Source organism: Paramormyrops kingsleyae, chromosome 6 (genome assembly GCF_048594095.1).
Source record: "Paramormyrops kingsleyae isolate MSU_618 chromosome 6, PKINGS_0.4, whole genome shotgun sequence".
Lineage (NCBI taxonomy): Eukaryota > Metazoa > Chordata > Actinopteri > Osteoglossiformes > Mormyridae > Paramormyrops > Paramormyrops kingsleyae.
Window position 1 is genome coordinate 32,135,156 of NC_132802.1, and position 22,981 is coordinate 32,158,136.

The 22,981-nt window shown below is 41.9% G+C and overlaps 1 protein-coding gene across 5 annotated transcripts in view; it reads right to left on the minus strand.

The window, feature by feature from the left end:
- Window positions 1-8,662: 8,662 nt before the first annotated feature.
- mbd1a (methyl-CpG binding domain protein 1a) overlaps window positions 8,663-22,981 on the minus strand; it is a 61,808-nt gene continuing 47,489 nt past the window's right edge. For 4 of the 5 annotated variants that reach the window (XM_072713056.1, XM_072713055.1, XM_072713059.1 and 1 more), the window contains 12 exons: window positions 18,886-18,954; window positions 17,910-18,077; window positions 17,420-17,503; window positions 14,354-14,401; window positions 12,876-12,926; window positions 12,624-12,686; window positions 12,145-12,339; window positions 11,422-11,661; window positions 11,230-11,316; window positions 10,956-11,081; window positions 10,725-10,853; window positions 8,663-10,632 (listed from right to left, as the gene is read on the minus strand). In XM_072713056.1, the coding sequence (XP_072569157.1) occupies window positions 10,162-10,632; window positions 10,725-10,853; window positions 10,956-11,081; window positions 11,230-11,316; window positions 11,422-11,661; window positions 12,145-12,339; window positions 12,624-12,686; window positions 12,876-12,926; window positions 14,354-14,401; window positions 17,420-17,503; window positions 17,910-18,077; window positions 18,886-18,954 (1,731 nt within the window). In that variant the 3' untranslated portion in view covers window positions 8,663-10,161. The remainder of the gene's footprint in view (window positions 10,633-10,724; window positions 10,854-10,955; window positions 11,082-11,229; window positions 11,317-11,421; window positions 11,662-12,144; window positions 12,340-12,623; window positions 12,687-12,875; window positions 12,927-14,353; window positions 14,402-17,419; window positions 17,504-17,909; window positions 18,078-18,885; window positions 18,955-22,981) is intronic. The other variant, XM_072713058.1, reaches the window with a different exon arrangement.

A 22,981-nucleotide genomic window follows, 5' to 3' on the forward strand; every position in this document is an offset into this window, starting at 1 on the left:
TAAAATCAATAACTCACCACAGACTCTTTTCCACTGAGTACATTATAAAAGCCTTAAGGTTTTAAACTTCACTCCCATAAAAATGCAAGAATATAAAATATTCCTAAATACTAAATTTGTATTTAGGAAAGTTGAATAAGTAAATATTCAAAGGGAATATCAACATTAAAGTACTAACTCAACGTACCTGAGTGCAAATTTAGTTACTTTTGCCATTAATGTCAATCCAAACGAACTTCAAAGCAAACCACTTTGCAGACAATAGATATTTATATTTAGCATGAATAATGTCAAGCTGGATAGAAAACAATTTAGCTTAATGTGGAGGTGGAGGAGAAGGCATTGGCAACGTCTTATTAAGGGAAAGGGCCCCTTTGATCTTATTTGGCGCAGATAAATAATTACAGATTTAATTTCCCTGTGATCAGAGATAATACAAAAAACCAGAGGGACTATAAAACCCAGCAGGCCTGACAGAAACAGCTCTACACCTGGATAATGCACAAGATATACAGTATCATCGGCAACTGGTATGAAGATGAGTTAAACGTTAATGTATAACAAACATTGTGGACTTAATGCCGCACGTGTTATGTTTTATTGTAACATAAATTAATTGAGTTTTTTCAAATACCATTACTTAGTCCTATTTAGTCTTTATTTAGTTTGATTTTTTATTTTTAATGGAAATGTAGGCTTCACAAATTCCAGTTCCAGTTGTAATTCCAATGAAACCTGGCAAATGTCAGGTGCTGCATTATGTAGCACTGTCTCAGGAATGGTGGCTTCTTTCCAATAAGCCTTCCAAAAAGCTTCAGGTGATGCAGGTGGTCTCTGACAGTCAATTCTGAAATATTAAAGCACCAAGATTCAAGCAAACTATGCAGTTCAGAAACTTCTTGAGTTTTTAAATATTTTTTATCTCTGTCAACATAAGTCTCACTGTGCTGTGCTGATGCATTATCTTCTAGGAAATGCTTATCATTCCATGCTTATAATTTTTTTTATAATTTCCCTGATTGTGCTGATTGTGCTCACTGATAATTTATTAAAACAACTTTTCCATCTTTCACTATTACCTACTTTGTAAAGGTTAACAACCTTTAATCTACTTTGAGATGAATGCGCTTTGAAAGACAAAGGGATTTTGCATTTGCATGACATCATATGTAAACCCTAGAAAAACAGGAAATGGTCATAGATCACATGACTTCCTGTGCAACAGGAACAATATAAAGACATATTTTCTTTCACCAAGCATGCAGGTTTCTTAAGATATTCATCAGCAGGTGACAAACAATCTGATCCCAAATCAGAACAAAGAATTTATTAAAAGTTAACTGTTTAGGGTTACACTGCCGAAACCTCAATTTTATTTTTTATTTTTTTTTATTTAAACTTTAATTAACCAGGTTTGTCCCATTGAGATCACAGATCTCTTTTGCAAGGGAGACCTGGCCAAGGTGGCAGCAACACAGTGACAATGCAGAGTCTTACAAAGTAATACAAGAAAGAAAAGAAAACATAGTTAGTATTTACAATTACATATAGATAACCTCGATTCCAGAGTCTTTAGAAGAGTTTTAAATTCCTTGAGGGGTATTAAATTGTGTAAACGGAGTTCAACTTGAAGTCTGTTCCATGAGTAAGGTGCTGAGAACCTGAAGGCTTTCTTTCCTAGTTCGGTTCTTACTTTAGGAACAACCAGATTTAAGAAGTCCATCGAGCAAAGGTTATGACGTCCTTGCTTCCAGGATAGGAGTGAGGATAAGTAAGAAGGAAATTTACCCCTGATGGTTTTATAGATGAACATATGCCAGTGAGTGAGGCGACGAGCTTGTAATGAAGACCAATTTACTTTGGCATAAAGCACACAGTGGTGAGTTAGAGAACCGCTGTTTGAAATAAACCTCAGTGCACCATGATAAACGCTATCTAACATGTGAAGACAATGAGCAGATGCATGCATGTATATTACATCACCGTAATCGATGATAGGTAAAAAAGTTGATTGAACTAGTTTTAGTTTTACATGGGAAGAAAAGCATGAATTGTTTCTGAAATAGAATCCTAAAAGGGATTTCAGCTTTTTTGTTAGATATTTAATATGTTCCTTATAAGACAGATGGTCGTCAATTAAAAGTCCTAGGTATTTGAAATTTGACACCAATTGTATTTGGTGACCATCCCTTGTTAAAATTTTTCCAGATAATGTTAGTCTGTCTATTTTTGAGGTGGTGAAGAACATAAGTTTTGTTTTGTCCGCATTTAAACTGAGTTGTAAGTGAAAAAGTTGTTCTTGTACTTTGTCAAAAGCAACTTGAAGGTTTTCAAAAGCCTTTGCTGGAGTAGGTGCAGAGCAGTAGATCACGGTATCATCAGCATAAAGGTGAAAAGTTGAATTTGGAATATTCCGACCCAGGTTATTTATATATATGCTGAACAATAATGGGGCTAGAATTGAACCTAAATTTCCCAGCAATCAACCTCTTTGGTTCTCCTTAGTTGTAATAAGTGACTAAAAATAAATTCAGTGGATTTCTGGGAACATATAGATTGTACATGTAATACTGCCAGCAAATAACAAATGCCATTATTCTGGAAACATGGGATGGGGTAGACAACTGGCTGTTTGATAGCTGCTTCAAGAGGCCCCTTGGTGAACCTCTTAACAATGGGAGCAGTATCCATACACCACGCTCTCTACACGCGCTTCATACCTCTCCCAGCAAACATATCTCCTGATATCTACAGAAAAGCTTTTCATTGACAATGGCTTTAGTAGTTTGTCATTTGATCCATACCGCTTCCACCAACACCAGTAAGGAACTGCGCAGCTTATTGGCCGTTTAGGAAACACATGAGGATGGCCTGCCATCAATATAAATGAATCTATGACAGTATGGGACTGCAATGGACATGAACATGTTTTGATGTTTGAAGCAGCTGGAATTCATCACCAGAAAAGGAAAGAGTAATGCTAAAGGTCGCATTCAAAGTAATTCATGAGCCTTAGCTAGTCTCTGCCTGCTAATTATGAGGCCCCTTACTCTAGCACAAACCTTCTGCCAGTTCAGTATGCTTATAAGCCAGATAATGGCTTAGAATCGATACCGTTTTCCAGGTCAGATTAGTTTTTTGTTATATTTCATACGTTCTTTAAAAACATCAATGTGACATGGATCCTCTCTGAAGACCTTTCAACACTTTTGAAAACAATTCAAAATCAGTATAGAAGACACAAAATATAAATAAAAACACAATTTGAAAATAAGAGCATCTATTTTCTAATTTCTCAAAATCAGGAAAACGCATGAGAATGAATAGAATAATGGAAGAAAGCAGCCTCATTACCACCAAACTAAATACAGTAAGGTGACTGGAAAGATAAATAAATGTAAAGCTGTTTGTGGCGTGAAACCTAGGACTGTCTGACAAATGGAACTGAAAAAGTTCAGCTTCCAACTATAGATACTGTCTTAACAAGTAGGGTGAAGGTACATCATTTAGCTAGATGTCCAGCCAGATAAACCTGACGTGGATTTGCCCAAGGAGCAGGAATAACACAGTGGGATGGTTAGAAAGCAGTAAACCTGCTTGCTACGCTCTATGAAATAAGCCAGTGCTAAGTGAAGATACTGGCTCTAAAATTCCTTGGCTAGTTCACTAAATGCTAGTGGGGTGGGACTGGACAGTAAACAATAGCCCCTCTGCAGCTCCTGCAGTTATGATGATGCAGTGGAAAGAGGACACTGGGATATATTCCCCAATTCAGCACTATGGCCATTTATGACTAAGTAGTGCAAAGTCAGCTGTTGTACATTTTACCCATATGGGGAAAATTTAAATCTCGAATGACACTGCTTTATGATTATATTGAATTATTATTGAAATATATCTTGGCAGTTTTTGGGCGGAGCCTATGGAATCATTACCTTGTTACTTGGCTATACACACATTTCAGGTTGCTTTAATCACCCAATACCGATTATAACAAATTAGCACTGAAGAGTGGATGTTTGAGTAGATAGGGGCCGCTGGTATGGCACATACGAAGACATGCAGCCAGATGTAAGGAGAGCTCTCCACCTGCTAGGCCTGGGTGACCCGCAACACTTGTTCTGTAATGAGGAGCCTGAGTGATGGTGAATGAAAGGCCTCCTTTAGACAAGATCCTCTTCTCATTGAGAGGGACAAAGGGGCTCTTTCACTTCAGGCCACATTGGCTGCGCTGAATGACCCCTCTCTCAGCTTTCACTAGGGTAGCCTCCGCAGGCTGCAGGTGTCTCTTAACAAAACGTGCCTGGTGTCCTACGCCTCCACCACAAACGGAAATCGCACTAGAATTGACTTAACACCCACATGCACAACTCAAGGGCCACGAGAAAACAGAGATTCTTTCAAACACCTCAGGTGTGGCGGCAGGAAGGTGGAGGAGGCCAGGATACTTAACGAAACAACACCGACGACCGTCACTTCTGGCAGGCCTCCCCTCCAGGCCCCTCTCATCTGCATCCCTTGTGCAGCACCCCTCCGAGGTGGAGAGTTCAGGTCCAGAAAGTAAAAATCAAGACCAATATTTTGTTTCACCAAACTAGTTGAGTGTAAAGAGTCACAGTCACAGTTGAGTACTCAGCTGGTTGGTTGAAACAAAATCTTGGTCTGGATTTTTATTTTCCGGACCCGTACTATCTACCTCTGGCACCCTGGTGAGGCTGATTTACTCTGCTTGACTAACAAAAGCACCCTGACTACATCCTGCCAGCCCTGTACTTACTGCTGACAAGGAGAATAATGGCATGTTCCACTACAACTATGATTGATCTTCAAAAGCTGGGGGAGGGGGGGGCATGACCTTTGTTACAATTTCAACATATATCACCACACCACAGCGTGTTAGGCTAATTAACACATTATGTAACTTTTGGAATAATACAAAAAAAAAAACAAGAACAGCAATATCATAAAACTGAAATGCACTTTGGTGTTTTACAGATAAATTTTCTTTTTAATATAGTTGCAGTTTAACTAAAGTTCTTACTGGGTACCACAATACTGTATTTAATACTCAAACATACATTACTGGAGAAATAGGGTGCGTATAATGTTTCCATTATTACAAGTAATGAGAAACATTTCTGCTGGGAATAAACATTAATTTTGGGTTTTATCCCTATACTAAATCCCAAGCAAACATTTGCAGCACTTATTGAAACCTGACATTCTCACCAGAGGAGTGAGGCCACCTTGTGGGGAAACAAGTGTAATTACAAGCACAGTTGGCATAAATCAGAATCAGAATGCATTTATTCACGAAGCACATGGATTTTTTTGGTACAGGTGGTGGTGATCAATAACACAATCAGGACACAATCACAAAATAACAAAGATTAAAATAAAAGTAAAATACAGATAGAAAATAGAAATAAGGTGAGACAACTAGATGTAGGTACAAGCAGCTATAGTTAGAAGTTCCAGTAGGTTCTCGTGGGTCTTTATTTAGGAGGGCAAAGATCTGACGAGTGCAGCTGTTCAGGTGGCAAATAACCCATGTATTCAGGGGCCTTTCAGCTTTTACTGAAAGAGAGACACTCGCAAATACAGCAATGACATCACAGCACCGTCTCACCAAAAAGACCCGGTTTTCCCAAAAAGCTTGGACAGATACAGGTTATTCATGAAATAGAGTGATGACCCAACAAACTAGCTGGCAGAACCTGCATAAATGCTGATGATGCTGATCAGAATAGATCAGACAGAACCGAACTGCAGCAGGAAAAGAAGATTTTGCATAAATGAGGCTCCTACGGGGCAGCATGGGGGTGCACTGGTTAGCTCTGTTGCCTGGGTTTAAGTCTCCCCAGGGACACCTAGGATCAACCTACTTCAAGTGCAGACTGATTAACATAGTCTAACATGGGTTTTGGGACAGAACTACCCACTGATCATTACTTAGGGTTGGGGTTAAGGTTAGATTTATAAACTACCATTTCAATTAAAACCTGGGTTTCACTTAAGCACCGAGTCCTTGCTGTGCGCTTATTGGTCAGTCAGAGCTGAACTATTTAGCCAATCATTGGAGCCTTTCAGTTTTGAATTAGTTTGTAAAACCTGAAGTAGCTCAAAGAGTCCTCTGGACAGGGATTAGGTGGTAGCCAGATGGACTGGGACAACCCAGACGATCAATCAGTGTTTGCCGCAAAAGTCTGCCTAAAGCTTCTGTGCAGAGATGAATTCAACTGAAACCTCGGGGGAAACTTCCTCCTGAGTGATGAGTGAGGTCTGGGAGATGTTCATGGCAATTGTTGCAGCAGCTGCAAAGAGCTGTGGGTAGAAGGCATTAAGTGCATTTCACAGCAGTAACCCTAGGAGGGCGTGTGATGGGTAGCTGTGGTGAAGGAAGCTGTAATGCAGAAGAAGGAGGCGGTGCTTCCACAGGGACAGCTGAAGGGCACCAATAGGCCAGAAAGGCTGCACCGAAGGCAGTCACGCACGCAAAAGCTTGTTCATGGGAGGAATTTGGGAAGGCTCCCGTGATGTTTCAGCAAACTATTTGATGCTACGGGAGGTGGAGGCGAGATCTTGCACAGGCTATGTTCAGTCAGGGTGGGGAAGTGCTGACCAGCTCTGGCGATATTATCAAATGGTGAAAGAATGCTTTGAGGAATTCCTAAGCCCAGTGAATATGCCCTCTCAACAGGAGGCAGTGTTGGAAACTTCTGGTGTATCAGAATCATTGCTTGCAGCTGTTGCTACAGTGACCAGTCTCCATAGCGCAAAGGCGGCAGGAATAAATGAGATCCATCCAGAGGTGTTGAAAGCACAGGGTGTTTTTGGGTAGACATGCTTGATGTACCTCTTCAATGTTGCATGGCAGGTAGATAAAATACCTTTGGAGATGCCTATTTTTAAGAAGTGGGACCAAAGGTATGCTTCGATTATAGGGGCAGAACACTTCTCAGCCTCCACAGGAAAGCCGACGCCAGAGTACTGGGGGGGAGTCGAACCTCGGTCTCAGGAGGAGCGATGTGGATTCCAGCTTGGCTGTGGAACTGTGAACTAACTCTCTCACAGCTATTTGAGGGCCTGCAGGAATATGGCTCTTCAGTCTACACATGCTTTATGGAGTTGGAGTAAGCATATAAGTGCATGCTTAGCCACAAGGGGTACAGGAATACAGGCTACCAATACAGGAATACAGGCTACAAAGCACAAGACCCTGTACGAATGCGGCAATACCCGAGTCCACATCCTTGGCACAAAATCAAAGCCATTTAGAGAGGGCATGGGCCTCTGTCGAGGGCACATCTTGTCTCCACTACCATGGAAAAAATATCAAGGGGCTGCCGTGACGTGAAGGCCATCCGGTGAGGGGGACTGTAAGAGAGCATGCCAACTATTCACAAATGTCATGCTTTTGGCATCATCCGAACAGGACCTTGCAAGGCACCTCGATGTTGAACATGGGCAAGTAGTCACATTGCTGTTCAGCCCTCGAGCAAGGCCCTTAACCCCCGAAAAATGCACTGAATCAGAGAAATGCCTGACTCCGTGCTCTGCCCTCTCATGTGTGTATACCTTAAAAGAGAGAGAGAGATCAGGTACGTGAAAGCTAACATTCTAATGGACATATGGTAAATAAAGGCAGTCCCCAGGTTACAAACCAGATCCATTCCCTTAGTGTCTTTATGTCGAATTTGTAGGCAAGTCAGAAAATTACAGTACATAAATCACACAGTAATAACGACATACAGTACTGTACTGTACGTCGAGCTGACAAGCTGTGAAGCTGTGTTTTCACTAGCTTTACCAAGTAATGTCTACGTTCGTTATTGTGAACCGTTGTATTTAAACAAAATTTTTTAATATAATAGGGTTTTATGGCAATCCGCAAGTATGAGTTGTCCGTAACTCAGACATTTTAAACTCAGGGACTGTCTGTAAAGCGTTATTATGAAGTGGCAGGCATGAGTGTCAGCGCCTCTAAATCGGAGGCTATAGTACTCCTAAAAGATTGGCAGCACCTTTCAGATGTGGTTTTACGTGCACTGAGGATGTCTGTGGTGATTAAGCTGGAGTCAAGTTATATTACGAAACTCACAGTTCTACTGTCAATCTACATCCCTATATCCTTACCTATGGCCGTGAGCTGTGCTTAAAATTCAAAAGAACAAGGCTGGGAGTTCAAGTGACTGAAATTATATTCTTCTGCAGGGTTGCTGGACATACTCTCTGTGATTGTGGAATTCAGAGATCTGGAGGGTCAGAGACGGTGCTCCTGCAATCAATAGGATTCAGTTGAGATTGTTGGGGCATCTTATAAGGATGGTCACCTGACCAGCTCCCACAGGGTGGAGGCTCTGGGAAAGACCCAGGACATGCTGGAGCAGGGGTCTCCAACTCCGGTCCTGGAGAGCTACTATCCAGTAGGTTTTCTATCCTACCTGGCTTCTGATGAGCCACACCTGGCCCTGGTATGTTCATGTAAATATCTGCAAAAACACACGTGATACCAAAAAATCTAGTTTAAGTCACAAAATGCATGTAAATTATTGAGCAGAATTTGACAAGTCAGAGGGACAATTTTGCCTTAATCAAATTAGCAGAACAGTGCAACAAATGTACCTAAGTCAATTTTAATTAAAACAAACCCACTCAAAACCAAAGTAAAGATAATATTTAATGCAAAAGGTGGAAACAGTAATCTGGTAACAAAGGACAAAGGCAGAAAGAGTGACATTTGGCGCTTTCCGATGTGATGGCATCCTCGCAACAGAACACCAGAAACAATTATCCAGTGTATCAATTTAACTTAAACTTTTTAAATAGAATCATGTTCATTGGTATTTACAAGAAAATTACTATGCACAGCATTTTTAAAAGTTCTATTTGCTTTGAGGTAAAAAAGCCTCTGGAAGTCTAAGGTACCGAACTCATGAATCACACGCAAGAAATGTTGAACATATTGGATTCCATGATTCCATGACAGCCAGATTCAATTAATTAATTTTTGAAAATTTAGGATATTTTAGTATTTGTGTTGTAGAGCCATTTCAGGCAAGAGTTTCAGCACAAAATAGCAGTTATCCATGCGATCTTTTCCCCAATGTAAACTCTTCAGAATAACCAAAATTTGCTCCTATAAAAAGTATGATACTGTAAAGAATCAACTGGACATTTGATTTTTTTTTTTTAGCTTTGACAAGTCTACAATAACCAATGCTCAAGAACAGGAGTACAACAACCCCTCTGGTTCACTGCAAAATCCTGGAGCAGATTAGCTGCTTGGAATACTGACCTCTCAGCTGGATGCTTTAAAAGTCAGTGCTGGTCCAGTATTCCTAGAGCTAGTCTCTATGCTGTGAAATTTCCAAACCAAAACTGAAAGATTTGGAAGCTCAGAATCAACAAGCAGCATGTAAGGGGGAAGGAAATTAACAGACAGATTGCCCACCTTATTTTATGTTTGAAAAATTAGGTAAAAAACAAGGAATGTATTTTAATACTTCTGAGTTACTGCTGCTATAAATGCTACACAACAGAAAAGGATCTCCTACCCTAATATCGAATATAAGGTACAGCTTGTTACATACTTAAATCGGAAACCAAGCAAGCCTGCATCCAAATTTGCATATAGATTTTTTGTGGCATTTTAAAACAATTTCCTGACCTTCACTGCTCTGAAGAAATAAAAAGATGCACAAAGTTGAATAAATTAGGTGGAAGGAGGAGCACATTGTATGTATTGTGGTATCATAATAAGACAGAAAAATAATGAAGGAAACTACAGAGAGGTAGTTAGCTTAATCTTTACAAGGCCCCCAAGCCCACCCCACACAACATTAATGTGTAGTAAGAATTATGACAGAGTAAGCAGCCCAACATCAAGCAGCATTTCCATCTGGTTTAAAAATCACCTCTCTATTCATGGCCCCAGACAATGTCCTGTTTATATACAGCACCACAGAAACACAACTGTAGTAACAGTAGGTGACACAGAGACCTCCAGAAATCTCCTGCAGGGCTACCATGTGGAAAAGAAAAAAAAAATTAAAATGAACACTGGCTCATTGCGACATGGAGGTAACCCTACTCTCTTTAGGCCCTGAGAGAGGCTAAGGGAGGCAACATCCCTGATGACCCCCCCCCACCCCCAATCCCTCACAGAACCAGAGAGGTGACGTCACACTTGTCACAGCGCTCCTCTGACTGTAGCACCAGCAGCTCACAGGCGGCCGCCCGCATGTGCAGGACCGGCTCCCGGTGGGGAATCTCGAAGGCGGGGTATCCCTGACACACTGAGTAGCTCTCCAGGTCCAGGAGCAGAGAGGTCACCTCCGTCGTGGAGGCCAGGCGGGAAGGGTGGGCCTCATACAGCTGGTGCGTGAGGAGCAGCGGCAGCTCCTGCACACTGATGTGGTAGGAGAAGTCGGGCTCGATGTGCAGCACGGTGTCGGCCATGGTGGACAGCTTGGAGCACTGCAGCAGCTGCAGCCGCGGGCCTGTCACCATGACGCCAACCCAGTGGGCCGGCAGCACGGCGCGCCGCAGCGCCTCCAGCAGCCTCAGCAGCTCCTGGTCCACGCCACCATCCAGCGGGCTGCTCTCAGCCAGGCTGAAAATCTCGGTGATCTGCAAAGCACCAGAGAAGCCATGGTCATCGAGCGCCGGGCTCACGCAATGCTAGGCCAGTGGCGGCGGTGGAGGAAGAGCCATGAGCTCACCACAGGCGTGACCTCCGCCTCCCCGGTGTCCACCTCCACGATCCTCACGTCGTCACCCACCGCCAGCCCCTGAGCTCCAGTAGCTGCATCCGGCATGAGCGCCGCCGGGTTAAAGACCGCCTCTGAGCCCTGGGGACACAGGAGGTGCCAGCTGTGACAGCACATCCATTTTTTAGCGGAACAAGACTGACCATGCAGCAGTGATGGATTTGGGGAGTCCCCTGTACTCACTGGAGGAGGAAGGGGTTGCTCAGCATCCAGTGTCCTGGAAGCAAAGTCAGTCATCTTCATCATTTCCAGCATTCCACTGTTACCCTGGTAACAAGCCTGGCGAGGGAGTAGCAGCGGGTCAGGCACCTGGGGGACCCACAACAAACATCAGCCAACAACGTTGTGAGCATTGCGATAATCCTCCAGCGGTGACATGAAGGTTGACCCTCCCTCCGCTCTCACGCCCAACGGCATGCAGCCCTGGGAGAAGCCCGATGGGAGACGGAGGCCCTGCCTGGACGGGGAGAGGGTAGCTGCTGATGTAGAGTGCCTCCGTGTCGAGTCGGCCGAAGCCGGGAACGAAGCTCGGCGCAAACATCGCCTGCGCGGGAAAAGCTGCGTAAGAAAGCTGGTAACCAGCACTTAGCGGGAAGCAGCTACATGCACACGGCGAAAAGGGGCTGCAGCCAATAAATGGACAGCTTACTCCGGCCATCTGGGAAGCATAGCTGCCAAAAGACTGCACTCCATTGTCATTTATCTGCTCATCTTCCATGCTGGGTGCCCGGCCTCCCACGGAGTCTTCATCACTGCCGTCGTTGTCAGTCACCCCAAAGTCCTCCCAGGTTTTCCTCAGTTTGCTCCTGGAGCGTCCTGCCCTCTTCCTGCGGCGACCCATCCAGCCCCTGCGTTTAGACTGGACAAGCTGGAGGGGCAGCAGGTGGCGCTGTCACACACACGCACACAGAGGGGAGAAAATATATCAACTACAAAGATCTCACGGACAGAATCTACAACTTTGAAGAAGTGCATATATACAAATGTCACGAAATGATCTGATAGAAGATCTGAAATTCTCAGTGTGAATGAATCCAAATATGAGAATAATATTCTCCTGACAGCATTACTGTGAGAACATACACCTCACCCTTCAGACATTAAAGGGATAATTAGCACTTTCGGAAAAGACGAGCCAATATGGTTACATGCTAATTAACACACTCCCCCATTACTTATTCAGTTTTTTTTCCCAAAAATGTGCTTTGAGGTTCAGATTCTGAAAAACAATCCCGCCTTTAAACACTAGGTTATTTTCACAGACGATCCCAAACAGGGCCTTCATTTCACATGGATTGGCCCTAATTCTGCAGCCGTATCGCTCTTAAGTGTCTCCAGACCGACGTGCAGCATCCGCACAGCAGCCGCTCACCATGGCTTGGCTCTGGCACTGCCGCAGGCGGCATTTCTGCCTCTTCTTATTGCTGCCCCCGAACTTGGGCTTGTCCATGCAAAAGTCGCATTTGCCGCAGTCCGTCGTGCGCAGACAGGCGTCACATTTCCAGCAGGCGCGCCGACTGCGCCGGCTGTGCCTCTTACTCCGGCCCTGAGGGGAGCCTGGCGGAGACTGACACAGGGCGAGTAAAGGATCGAGCCACGAGGAGGAAGAGAGGAAAAGCAACAAGACAGGGAAAATATTTGAAGGAAGTCTGTAGAACAAGCTTTGATTTTACCGTGAATCGTTAACATGTCACCTTTGCTCCACTAACTGCTTAACTAAAATTTCCACGTGGTACTGGGAAAGTGGTTTTCAGGTAGCATAACCCATTCGTACTGCTCCACATCACTCTGTTTGATCAGACTGAAGAAGCTGGGGAAAAACGGAAAGCAGGAAGCCACCCCAATCCTCACCTCAGCATTGTCAGAGTCCAACAGAAAACCTTCAGATTCACTGTGGTGAGAAATGGTGTATTGCTGCAAAACAAAAAGAACATTTTGTTTCCTACCCAGTCTTATGCTGTTCACAATCATCCAGTGCAATAACTCTCTCAAATCTTCTGCATTCAAGCCTTTCACTAACAGGAGAACACTGATCTTAGCAGAGAGAGAAAACAGAAGGAGCAAAAAGACTGACTGTCGGTTGACTGTATGATGTTCCCTCACCTTTTTGAGTCTCTTAGCTTCTGAGTATACCAGGCAGCGAGCATTTGTTTTCTGAGGGAACACACACATGGAACAGAAGAAACGAACATCGGTCATCTACTGAATCTAAGAGTCCAGCTTAAGCAGACACCACTAATACAGCACTAAGACACTTAGACAGCACTAAGGAGCACATCACAGGTACCAACATTATGAGACATTTGCCAATGGTAGGATGGTACTTATTTGAAAGTTGCCTTTTGTTTTTGCAGGTAAGTTTGGTCATCAATACATTCTCTGTATTGCCACTGCCATACTGTTCATTGAATCAGTGCATGTAATCTTCCCCTATGTCATTACACTGAAGGCCAATTCATACTTCATTTTTCTGCATGCGCTTTCAGTTGCGGACAAGGGAATGTGACGTAAACATCACACTCAGGGGCTGGCTGCGGACGGATGAGGTCGGTATGCGTGTAGCTCAGATTTTCATGTCTAGCATAAACCTTGCTTTTTGGACAGAAATCAATAATAATTAAGACATAGGTATGATATACGGAGCCCCTAAGAGGTCAGGGGGACAAAATATTTTTTTAAATAGTTTTACGTTCCCTCACAATACTTTTGCGATCCCTCACAATAGTTTTCCATTACTAATCATAATTAATCGATTATAATAAGTAAAAGCTTAAACGCTACAGACATGTCCAGTTAAGTGTGCTTTAAGCATTAATCTATGGGGGACAATGCACACCATGTAACATTCATATATGTGTTTTTATACGGATTTATTAATAATTGCACTGTGTCAATTCATTACCAGTAACTAAACAAGACAACTAGGCTATTAAACGCGAAGTGCACACACAAACATTATTTAGGTTTATCCTTGCCATGAAGTTGCAGCAAAAAGCAGGTGGGGAAGTGTAGTAGGATTGCAAAACTATTGCGAGGAAACACAAAAGTATTTCAAGAAATATTTTCCCACCCTGACCTTTTAAGGGCTCCGTATATTCCACCTATGTCTTATTATTGATTTCTATCCAAAAATATTTTAATCACACGAATCGAATAGTATTTTCAGTGAGAAACATGGCCAAGCAGAGGTAAATAGTAAATATTAAACATATTTACTGTCCAAATTGTTTGCGAGACAAAGCCAACATTAGTTAAGTAGTTTTACAAAAGAAAGTTATGTTTTTATTGTTTTAAAACCCGAGAAGACTTGAAACTTGCGGTTATAAACCTTATGTCATCCTGCTTTTGCGTAAGCTTCATTCAGACATAAGAGATCTGCCCTCTGCTGGTCTGGAGGAATATCATTGCAGTACGCATGCGCCGACCACAACCATTTGCATCCACAGTATGAGAACAAGGTACCGCATGGACGACCGGCCCTAGACCGAAAGTGCACACGGAAAGCGTAAAGTATGAACTAGGTTTAAAGCGGCCTTACAAGGAAGGCAATTGATATGGTAATTCTGAATTTTCCAACTCACCAATACTTTCTGCTTTTTTAGAAGCATTGATGTTTTCCTTGTTTTCTTCTAAAAGACAAAAACATTAAATAATGAAATTAAATGTACATTTAGCCAATAAGACACATTATTTCTGGACATCTTGGGAATTTCTTACACTACTGAGCTGAGACTTAAGTGGAGGAAATAATGGCCCAACTGGAAAATTTAGGAGGCCTATGTCACATAAAAAGCGGGACGAGGAGGCCTGATCACACCGAGGCAGCTAAAGGCAGGACGAGGAGGCCTGACCACACCAAGGCAGCTAAAAGCAGGACGACGAGGCCTGACCACACCGAGGCAGATAAGCTCTTAGAAGGAGCTAGAGGAGGTGGGCACATCCAGACATGCCAGCAATTACACGCCTTAATCTAAGGCGGCTGAACCCCATCACTTCTGCAACCTCTGTGGGGGCTTGCAAACGAGCAGAAAGAGCAGAACAACCTCAGAACGGCAAAAAATAAATCCTGATTCATTTGAAAAGTGTGAAAACTTAATTTGCCTATAGCTGTGTAATTGTGACTTCAGGATCATATGATGGAAATATGCAGCCCTGACACACTGAAGGAAAATCCCAAATGCTAGAACTATTCACAAAAATTCACAGTAAAAGCTGCTCATTGCTGTTTTTCTCCAAAACATCAACAGGCATAAACAGACACAGACGTGCTCTATGACAGTCAATATGCAAGGAGATTTCAAATACAGTAAGACCACGGACATTCGCAAGGTTACATTCCAGAACCCGTCGCGAATGAGGAGGATTTGCGGATGTTTGGTAGAGTCACTAAAAATGGTATTATTTCTATAGTTTAAACCCTAAATATGCTTTAAATGAAACTTTAATTTCATTTAAAAGTTATCTTAATACATTACCTTTAAAAAAACAAATGTTTGATGTAAAAATAGAGTACAGTATCGCCTAACGGATATTTGTCACACTAGCACATTTACAGTACAGTATACTAATGGTACCCCTACTAATTCATAGAACGCGACATTGGCTGCCGTTTTCTTTTGCATTCACAGTAAGGTAAAGCGAGAAAAGGAACCCTTTCAGTGTTTATAGCAAATGTGTCTCGAGAGGGAAACCATTTGCTATTTACGTAAACATTAGAAATGTATAATTTTTGTGCACTGAATTTACATTAACATGTACTTACTATTACAAAATAGTAAATTAACTATTTTCTAATATTTATGCAACCATTAGCGTTCTTGTCACATACTGCTGGGGCACGGACTGGGGAAGCAGGGACAGGACGCAAGGAATCGGGGAACACGGGGTTTAATCAAAAGGTAAAGACAAGCAGGACAACGGAACAGGCAGCAAACTGAAAATGACGATAGTAACCACACTTGGGAAACATACTTAAACGTAGACTGAAATACTCAGTATTAATGACAGCAACTCGATACAGCTGATCACACGGGGATTCTACACGAGGTAGATGAGGGGGCGTGGCACACAGGAGAATCAGACGAACAGGTCATGACAGTTCCAAAGGGAATAAACTTTGTGAATGGGATTCATTTTGTAAAGGTACAGTACAGTATGTACATAAAAAGGAATGTTTCCATAAGAAAGCCATGTTTTTTTTAAGGGATTTTTTAACCGATTTATATTGTATATTAATTTTTTCTTACCAATTTTACACTTAAAAGCATGAAAACTTATAAATTACTACGAAAATTGAACATAAACACTTCTGTAGGGTTTTTTGAAGATTTCGCAGATGGTTCCAATGAAATTTTCGCGGATCTGTGAATTCACAAATCACGAAGCGCGAATGCACGAGGGCTTACTGTGTATCTCACAAAACAATCACTAACCTCTACCATGTTTCGAACCCTGCAAGCAGTGTTCATTTTTACAGAATATTTTGATTTAGTTGCAGTATGTTGAGGAAAATGCAATTTCATTTTAGTTAAATTTTAGTCATTTCATTCTTTTATTGTAGTTTTAGCTAATTTAGTTGAAAATTACAACATATTTAGTCATTAATGGTAAATGGACTGCATTTATATAGCGCTTTTCTACTCCTACGAGTACTCAAAGCGCTTTACAATACATGCCTCACATTCACCCATCCACACTCACATTCACACACCAGTGGCGAAGGCTGCCATGCAAGGCGCCAACCTGCACACCGGGAGCAATTTGGGGTTCAGTGTCTTGCTCAAGGACAATTTGATGGGGTCAGGAGGAACCAGGGCTTGAACCTGCAACCCTCTGGTTGCCGAACGATAGCACTACCTCCCACGCCAACATCTTTCCAATCTACAGATGCAGTCAATGAAATCTAACAGGTACAGACAGAGTCAAATACATCATTTTCAATGTAAAATGTAATTTGCTGTGTACAAACACAGGCCGGTCTGCCTATCTGCTCTAGAATACTGAATAAAACATGCAAGGCTGTTACTATGGCATTAGGATCGAACATGCGGCCTATTAAGACACAGATTTAACTGTTGTAAAGGTTGCAAAATGAAACATTGCACCTATTCAAAAACGTCTTTATATGGACTTTAAATTTAGTTTTTATTTATGTTTTACTTAATGATAGTCTCATCCATCCATTTTCTGAAACCGCTTGTCCTATTCAGGGTCGCAGGGTGTCTGGAGCCTAACCCTATCCCAGTCACTCACACATGCACACCAATGGGCAATTGGGCAACTCTAATTAACCTCAGCATGTTTTTGTACCAGGATGAAACCCCACAATGACACAGGGAGAACATGCAAACTCACACATACGGAACCCTGGCGGAGACTCAAACCCAGGGCTCAGAGGTGTGAGGTGACAGTGTTAACCACTTAAGCACCGTGCCGCCCCTAGTCTCATACAAAAGATGTATATGATCATTTTCATTCATTATTTAAAGAAAACACCAGCCCTCAGAACATGAATAAAGGAAACTCAAGTATCTATCAAAAATGTGAACATCTACACCTAGTTCAGGCCATGGCAGTTAACTTTTCAAATACATAAGAAAAAGCAACCATTTGTTTCTTTAGAATAAGTTTTGTACTTAGCAACATACAGGAGAGCTGGTGAAATATTCTGCTGGGATGCAGTAGCTTTTTTCATTCTGCGGTCCTCTCCTGTCAAAGGGGCTCTTCTTTAACTGTGTAGATGACAAGCGGGTGGGATCAAGTTCCAGTTCACTCACTCACTCACACACACACACACACACACACACACACACACACACACACACACACACACACACACACACACACACACACACACACACACACACACACACACACACACACACACACACACACACACACACACACCTCCTCTCCACCATAATATTTGCTTGCTAACATTATTAGACATGTTGGTATTGGATCCTGCACAGAGCAACATTCAATTCTTTAAACAATGGTTGAAAAGTTTTTTCCCCCCCATTGCTGCTAGGAGTATCTTATGTTGCATTTCAGGTTTAATGAAAACACCAGCAACTTGCATAAACTGATAACATAGTATTATCATGTAATAAAACAACTAATGAAAGGTGTGCTTACCTTGGCATGAATTTCAGGGTGGAAAATCTGCAAATGGCGTTTCAAGTTTGTGGTGTTTTTACCCATCAGTGTCAGGCTACACAGTTTGCAACGAGTCTTGTTTCTTCTTGCATCAAATGTGAAATTTATCCATATGTCAGTACGTTTCCTTCTACCTGTATTCGGCTGCTACACAGACACAAGTGCACAACAGTTAACAGACAGACTGTACAGACAGAACTGCATGGTTTTCACTTGCTAATTGGTTGCATGGTTTATGCACTGGAAGCCAATTAGATCAACATGATCCAAAATGTGCAACTACAATCAACACTAAAGATGCTACTTCTCACTGAATCATTTTCAAATTAGTCTTTGCTTGACATTTTCATCTACTTTTTAAATCGTTGACGAAAACGTCAATACATATTGTTTTTGACATTGTACATTTTTATTGTATATATCTCGTTTTCGTTAATGAAAAATCTTCACTGACAATTTGCATCAGCTTTTGTCAACAAAAGTATCACTGCCTGCAAGGCTTCCCTTTTGGGACAACAGCAGCTCCCTATTTCACAAAAAGTGATGTCACCTGACCGCAGCAGAGTCTTGGCTAGCTGCTGCTCGAGCACCTCCGAGGGTGCAGGCCACGCACCTGCCAAGGCCGAGCGCTGCCCCGCCGATGGTGTGACGGCTCTCCTACCGTGCAGCAGGAGTGAGAAGTGGAGGCTGACATGGTCTCTTCCTCTCACCTTTCCTGGCCGGACCTGGTTTCCCTTTAAACTGCCTTTAACTTGAATCAGCTAAGCTATCTATCTGGCTTCTATATTCTTCTTTAGGACTTCATGCCCATAATTATGTGCACCTTGATTACAAACATGTACTCCTTCGGTTCTGTTCATATAATGCACACTTACAGTCTCTCCTGTCACTGCCTTCTACTACAATTAATATACAATTAAAAACAGATCAATGATATGGTGTAAAATATTCGTACCATTTCACTTATAGCCCGACCCTCATTCATCCTGGATGCCTTCCCAAGGACCTTCTCCCTGTGGCCAACCTTGAGGGAGGTGAGATCACACGACATCAGCCTAGTCACATACAGTGATCAACTAACTTTTGACAGCAATTAGATATCCTTTTCCATGAAGGCAGTACTGCACATAAGATACACTGCACAGTTGAAAGGAGCACAGTTGGAATGAACGCATAGTACAGTTCTCTCACCCTGGTCTTTTCATGGATTGGGTGTGTAACAAAAACAGCTGTTACATGCCATTGAAAATGAACAGAGACAGGAACACCCCACAAACCTTAGTCAACATTCGGTGTCTTTAGTGGCATTTTCCAAAAGAAATTCAAGCTGATTCTAGAAGTAATGCAGCAACACTCAAGAGGGTTTTAACGTGATGCTACACAACTGGCTTTTAAACGAGAAGCAGAGTGTAATTTTATGATGCAAAAACTTTCCAGGTAGCCCAGTGCAACTCGTGTAGTACAAAAGGTTATGTTCCCCATTATAACCATCAACATATTTTGACTTATAATTTAAGCACAGAACAGGTAAAAGGTATTTTTTTTTAATTATGGAGTAGATAGTGGTGGCAAAATGAAAAGCAATTTATTCAGGTCAGAGTGTGAAGTGAAGGAATCAAGGATAAATGCAGCCTGTTTGGAGAAAAGAAAACAATCGTTCTCCAGTATTTGAGTGCACCAAAAGGGCCATTAAATTGACTGCAAAATGCACTTGTGAGACTCAGGAAACCACGTAAAATTATTCATCTTACTTTAGCGACAAAGAAATGAGAATGGCTCTAGTGCCAAGAACGATTCTTGGCCTTAATGGGTTATTTTGATAATTCTGAGAAAAGGCAACTCAATGGGAACAAGATATACACATATTCCAGAGCAAACAGGAAAATGTCAAGTCGGTGGACTGAGGACTGTTTTAGAGTTTCGATAATTTCAAAGCTGTAAGGCCACAAAGGAAAACCAGCTCAAGATCTTGGTCTTTAGGTAAAGAACGTTGCTTCTCTCTTCCCTGTAATGGAGTGAAAGCCAAGTGAAAGTCACTGAAGCACTTCATAATCAAAGAGTGAGATGAGACAGAAAGGGTTCTGTTGTCTCTAAGTTGTTACCAACTGTACCAAAAAAGGAAATTGGCATCCAATTGTTGCTTCAGTCAGCCAAGCTTGGAACATGCTGCTTACTTGGTTGACCTTGTTATTCTTTCAGGTGACATGGCGGCGAGTTATTTCCCCTCTGGTTTTAAAGCTGTTAAAGCAAAGCCTCCCCATCGGAAGTTTAGAACTCCCTGGCGCGGTAGGACTGAGTGCCGGCAGTGTGGGTTTGCCATGGTCTTCCCGCCCACAAGCCCGGCAGTGCCATGCAGATGGGATACTGGCATTTACACCTGTGGCGACACACGGGTTTCTGGGGGCCGCGGTGACGCAGCACGACCAGGTGACAGGCAGGCAGAGCCCGACTCCCCGAGGCGATGGCTATCCTACTGCCTCTCCCCACTTTTTCTCTTTTCTACTTTACTCCCTACATCCAGTTTTTGAGTCCCCATAACCATTGTTTTTGGCAGGGCGGAAACAACATAGTATAATGTTCAATTCTTTTTACTTATCGAGGTATCAAACAGTTTAACAAGGTGAAACACTTTACTGAGAAGGAGACCCGGGACTTTTCTGGGATGTGACCTTGGGTCATAATAATCTTTGCCTCATTTTTACTGGGTTTACATTTCCTATATCCATCCATCCATCTTCTGTAAATACTTGTCTAGGGCTGCAGCAATTAGTCAATATAGTCAATGACGTTGATGCTTAAAATGCGTCAACATCAATATTTTAAATAGACACATAGTTATTAAATTTTTTTTTAATTAAACTCCTTTTTTGATTTCTAATATATTATGAGTGGTTTCCTTCAGTATCACTACATAATTATGTGGGTTGTTCAAATTATCACAAAACAAAAAAATAGTTTGTACACTGTGCAATGTTTAGATGGCATACTACAGAGGCACTAGCAATATGCATGAGCACCTGAAGAAGAAAGAAAGAAAAGAAGAAAAAGAAAAAAAAAAAAAAAAAAAAACACACACAGGTGCTATTCTAAACCACCAGAATAAGCGTGACCATTGTGAGCGTTGTTTATTCTCATTTAATTCTCATTAGTATGGAGAGCTTTTTAAATTTCTTTTGTCCTTGTAGCTGCTGAATACACTCATTAGTAAAACCATAAACCTGTCTGCCTGCTGCCTTAGAATTTCCATTCAATAAGTGAGAAAATGTTTAGGCTATTGTAAACAAAAACAAAAATGAACTGAAATCAAAACTATATTTATTTAAAAATGTGCCGGACTTTAAACTGCAAAAAGTACCACCACAACACCATCATCTTTTTACCTTATTTATCCACAATATCTCCTCTTTTAAAAGATGTCATGGCTGCTGAGCTGTCCCTTTCTTCACCGCGTCTTCAGTGTTTATCACTTCCATGGTATAATAAAACAGTTGCATGTGGCGTGCTCCGCTAACCGAAAATGTTAAGTATAAGGATATGCTGAATTTATGCTTTTGGGACTTTTTTTACTCATTAATATACTAGGCAAACTGCTAATTTGAAATGTATAGTGCCAAAAAGCCGGTGTCCATTATCTAAAGCCCTGCAATCACATACAGTTTGTCTTTTTCATTTTCTGGAGGAAAAGTAATCATTTAGGTTAAATTGACCAATCGGTAAAATAGTTGACAGATTAATTCATAGAAAAATAGTGGCAGCCCTAGTCAGTATAGTGCCACAAAGCCGGTGTCCATTATCTAAAGCCGTGCAATGACATACAGATTGTTGATGTCAAAATAAAATTAACTTAAATGGAGGAAAATGAATTGTTTAGATTAAATCGACCGATAGGCAAAATAGTCATTAGATTAAACTGTATTGTGCATTCTATAGAAAATAGCTGTAATTGGCAGCACTACCTATTCGAGGCTGTGGGGGTCTGGAGCCTATCCTGGAGGCTATGAGTGCAAGGCAGGGAACAACACAGGATGGGGCACCAACCCATCACAGGGCACACTCACACACCAGTCAGTCATGCATGCACACCTACAGACAATCTGGTAACTCCAAATTGACCTCAGCATGTTTTTGGACTGTGGTGGGAAACCAGAGAACCCGGAAGAAGCCCCACAATGACACTGGTGGAACGTGCAAGCTCCAGACACAGAGACATGGCAGAGACTCGAACCCTCGTCCCAGAGGTGTGAGGCAACAGTGCTAACCACTGCACCGCCCTATTTCATATATCCATTCATCTGTTAAATGAATAAACAAAAAAGGATTTTTCATTTTCCAAAGAAATCCACACAGCATGGTAAATCAGTAAAACAGAATGCACCAGTTACTGCATGTTAGCTGTTTGTATCATTCCAACCACTAATAACTGTAAAAGATTTTTACACACACACACACACACACACACACACACACACACACACCTAACTGAAAGGGCTGGAAGGCCCATCAAATCATCTTTAGCTGCATGACAAGCATTGATGGACTGCATACATCCTTAAATGGTCATGGAGGGAGCAGGATAAAATCCAATAAAAAGCAGAACTGTAAATCAAAACAAAATTGTCTCTCGATCACATTTATTTTCATGGGTTGTAAAAATAAATAAATAAATAAATAAATACTACAGCATGCTGATAATGGCCAACAGCTTGTAGTAGCTGCACAGGGCTTTGCTGACTTTACACAGCTTCGTAGCCAAATTCTTGCTGTGTGACCCCAGGCACGAACTCCGTGTGGAAGCCAGACAGCCAAGGCATTATTGCAGAGTTCATGAGAGAGTTATCAGACAGAGAGAGCCATCTGGAGTCACATGCTTCTAAACTCAACACTCTACTGTTAGTGACCCAGGAGGTCTGCATAACAGCATAACATTCATAATGTCATGGAAAGTTTCCAGCCTGAATAGAAAAAGTACTGACAGAAAATACAACCTGACAGCTGCAGCAGAGATTTCCTCATTGCAAAATCCCATGGTGTATCATCTAGTCATGACTAGA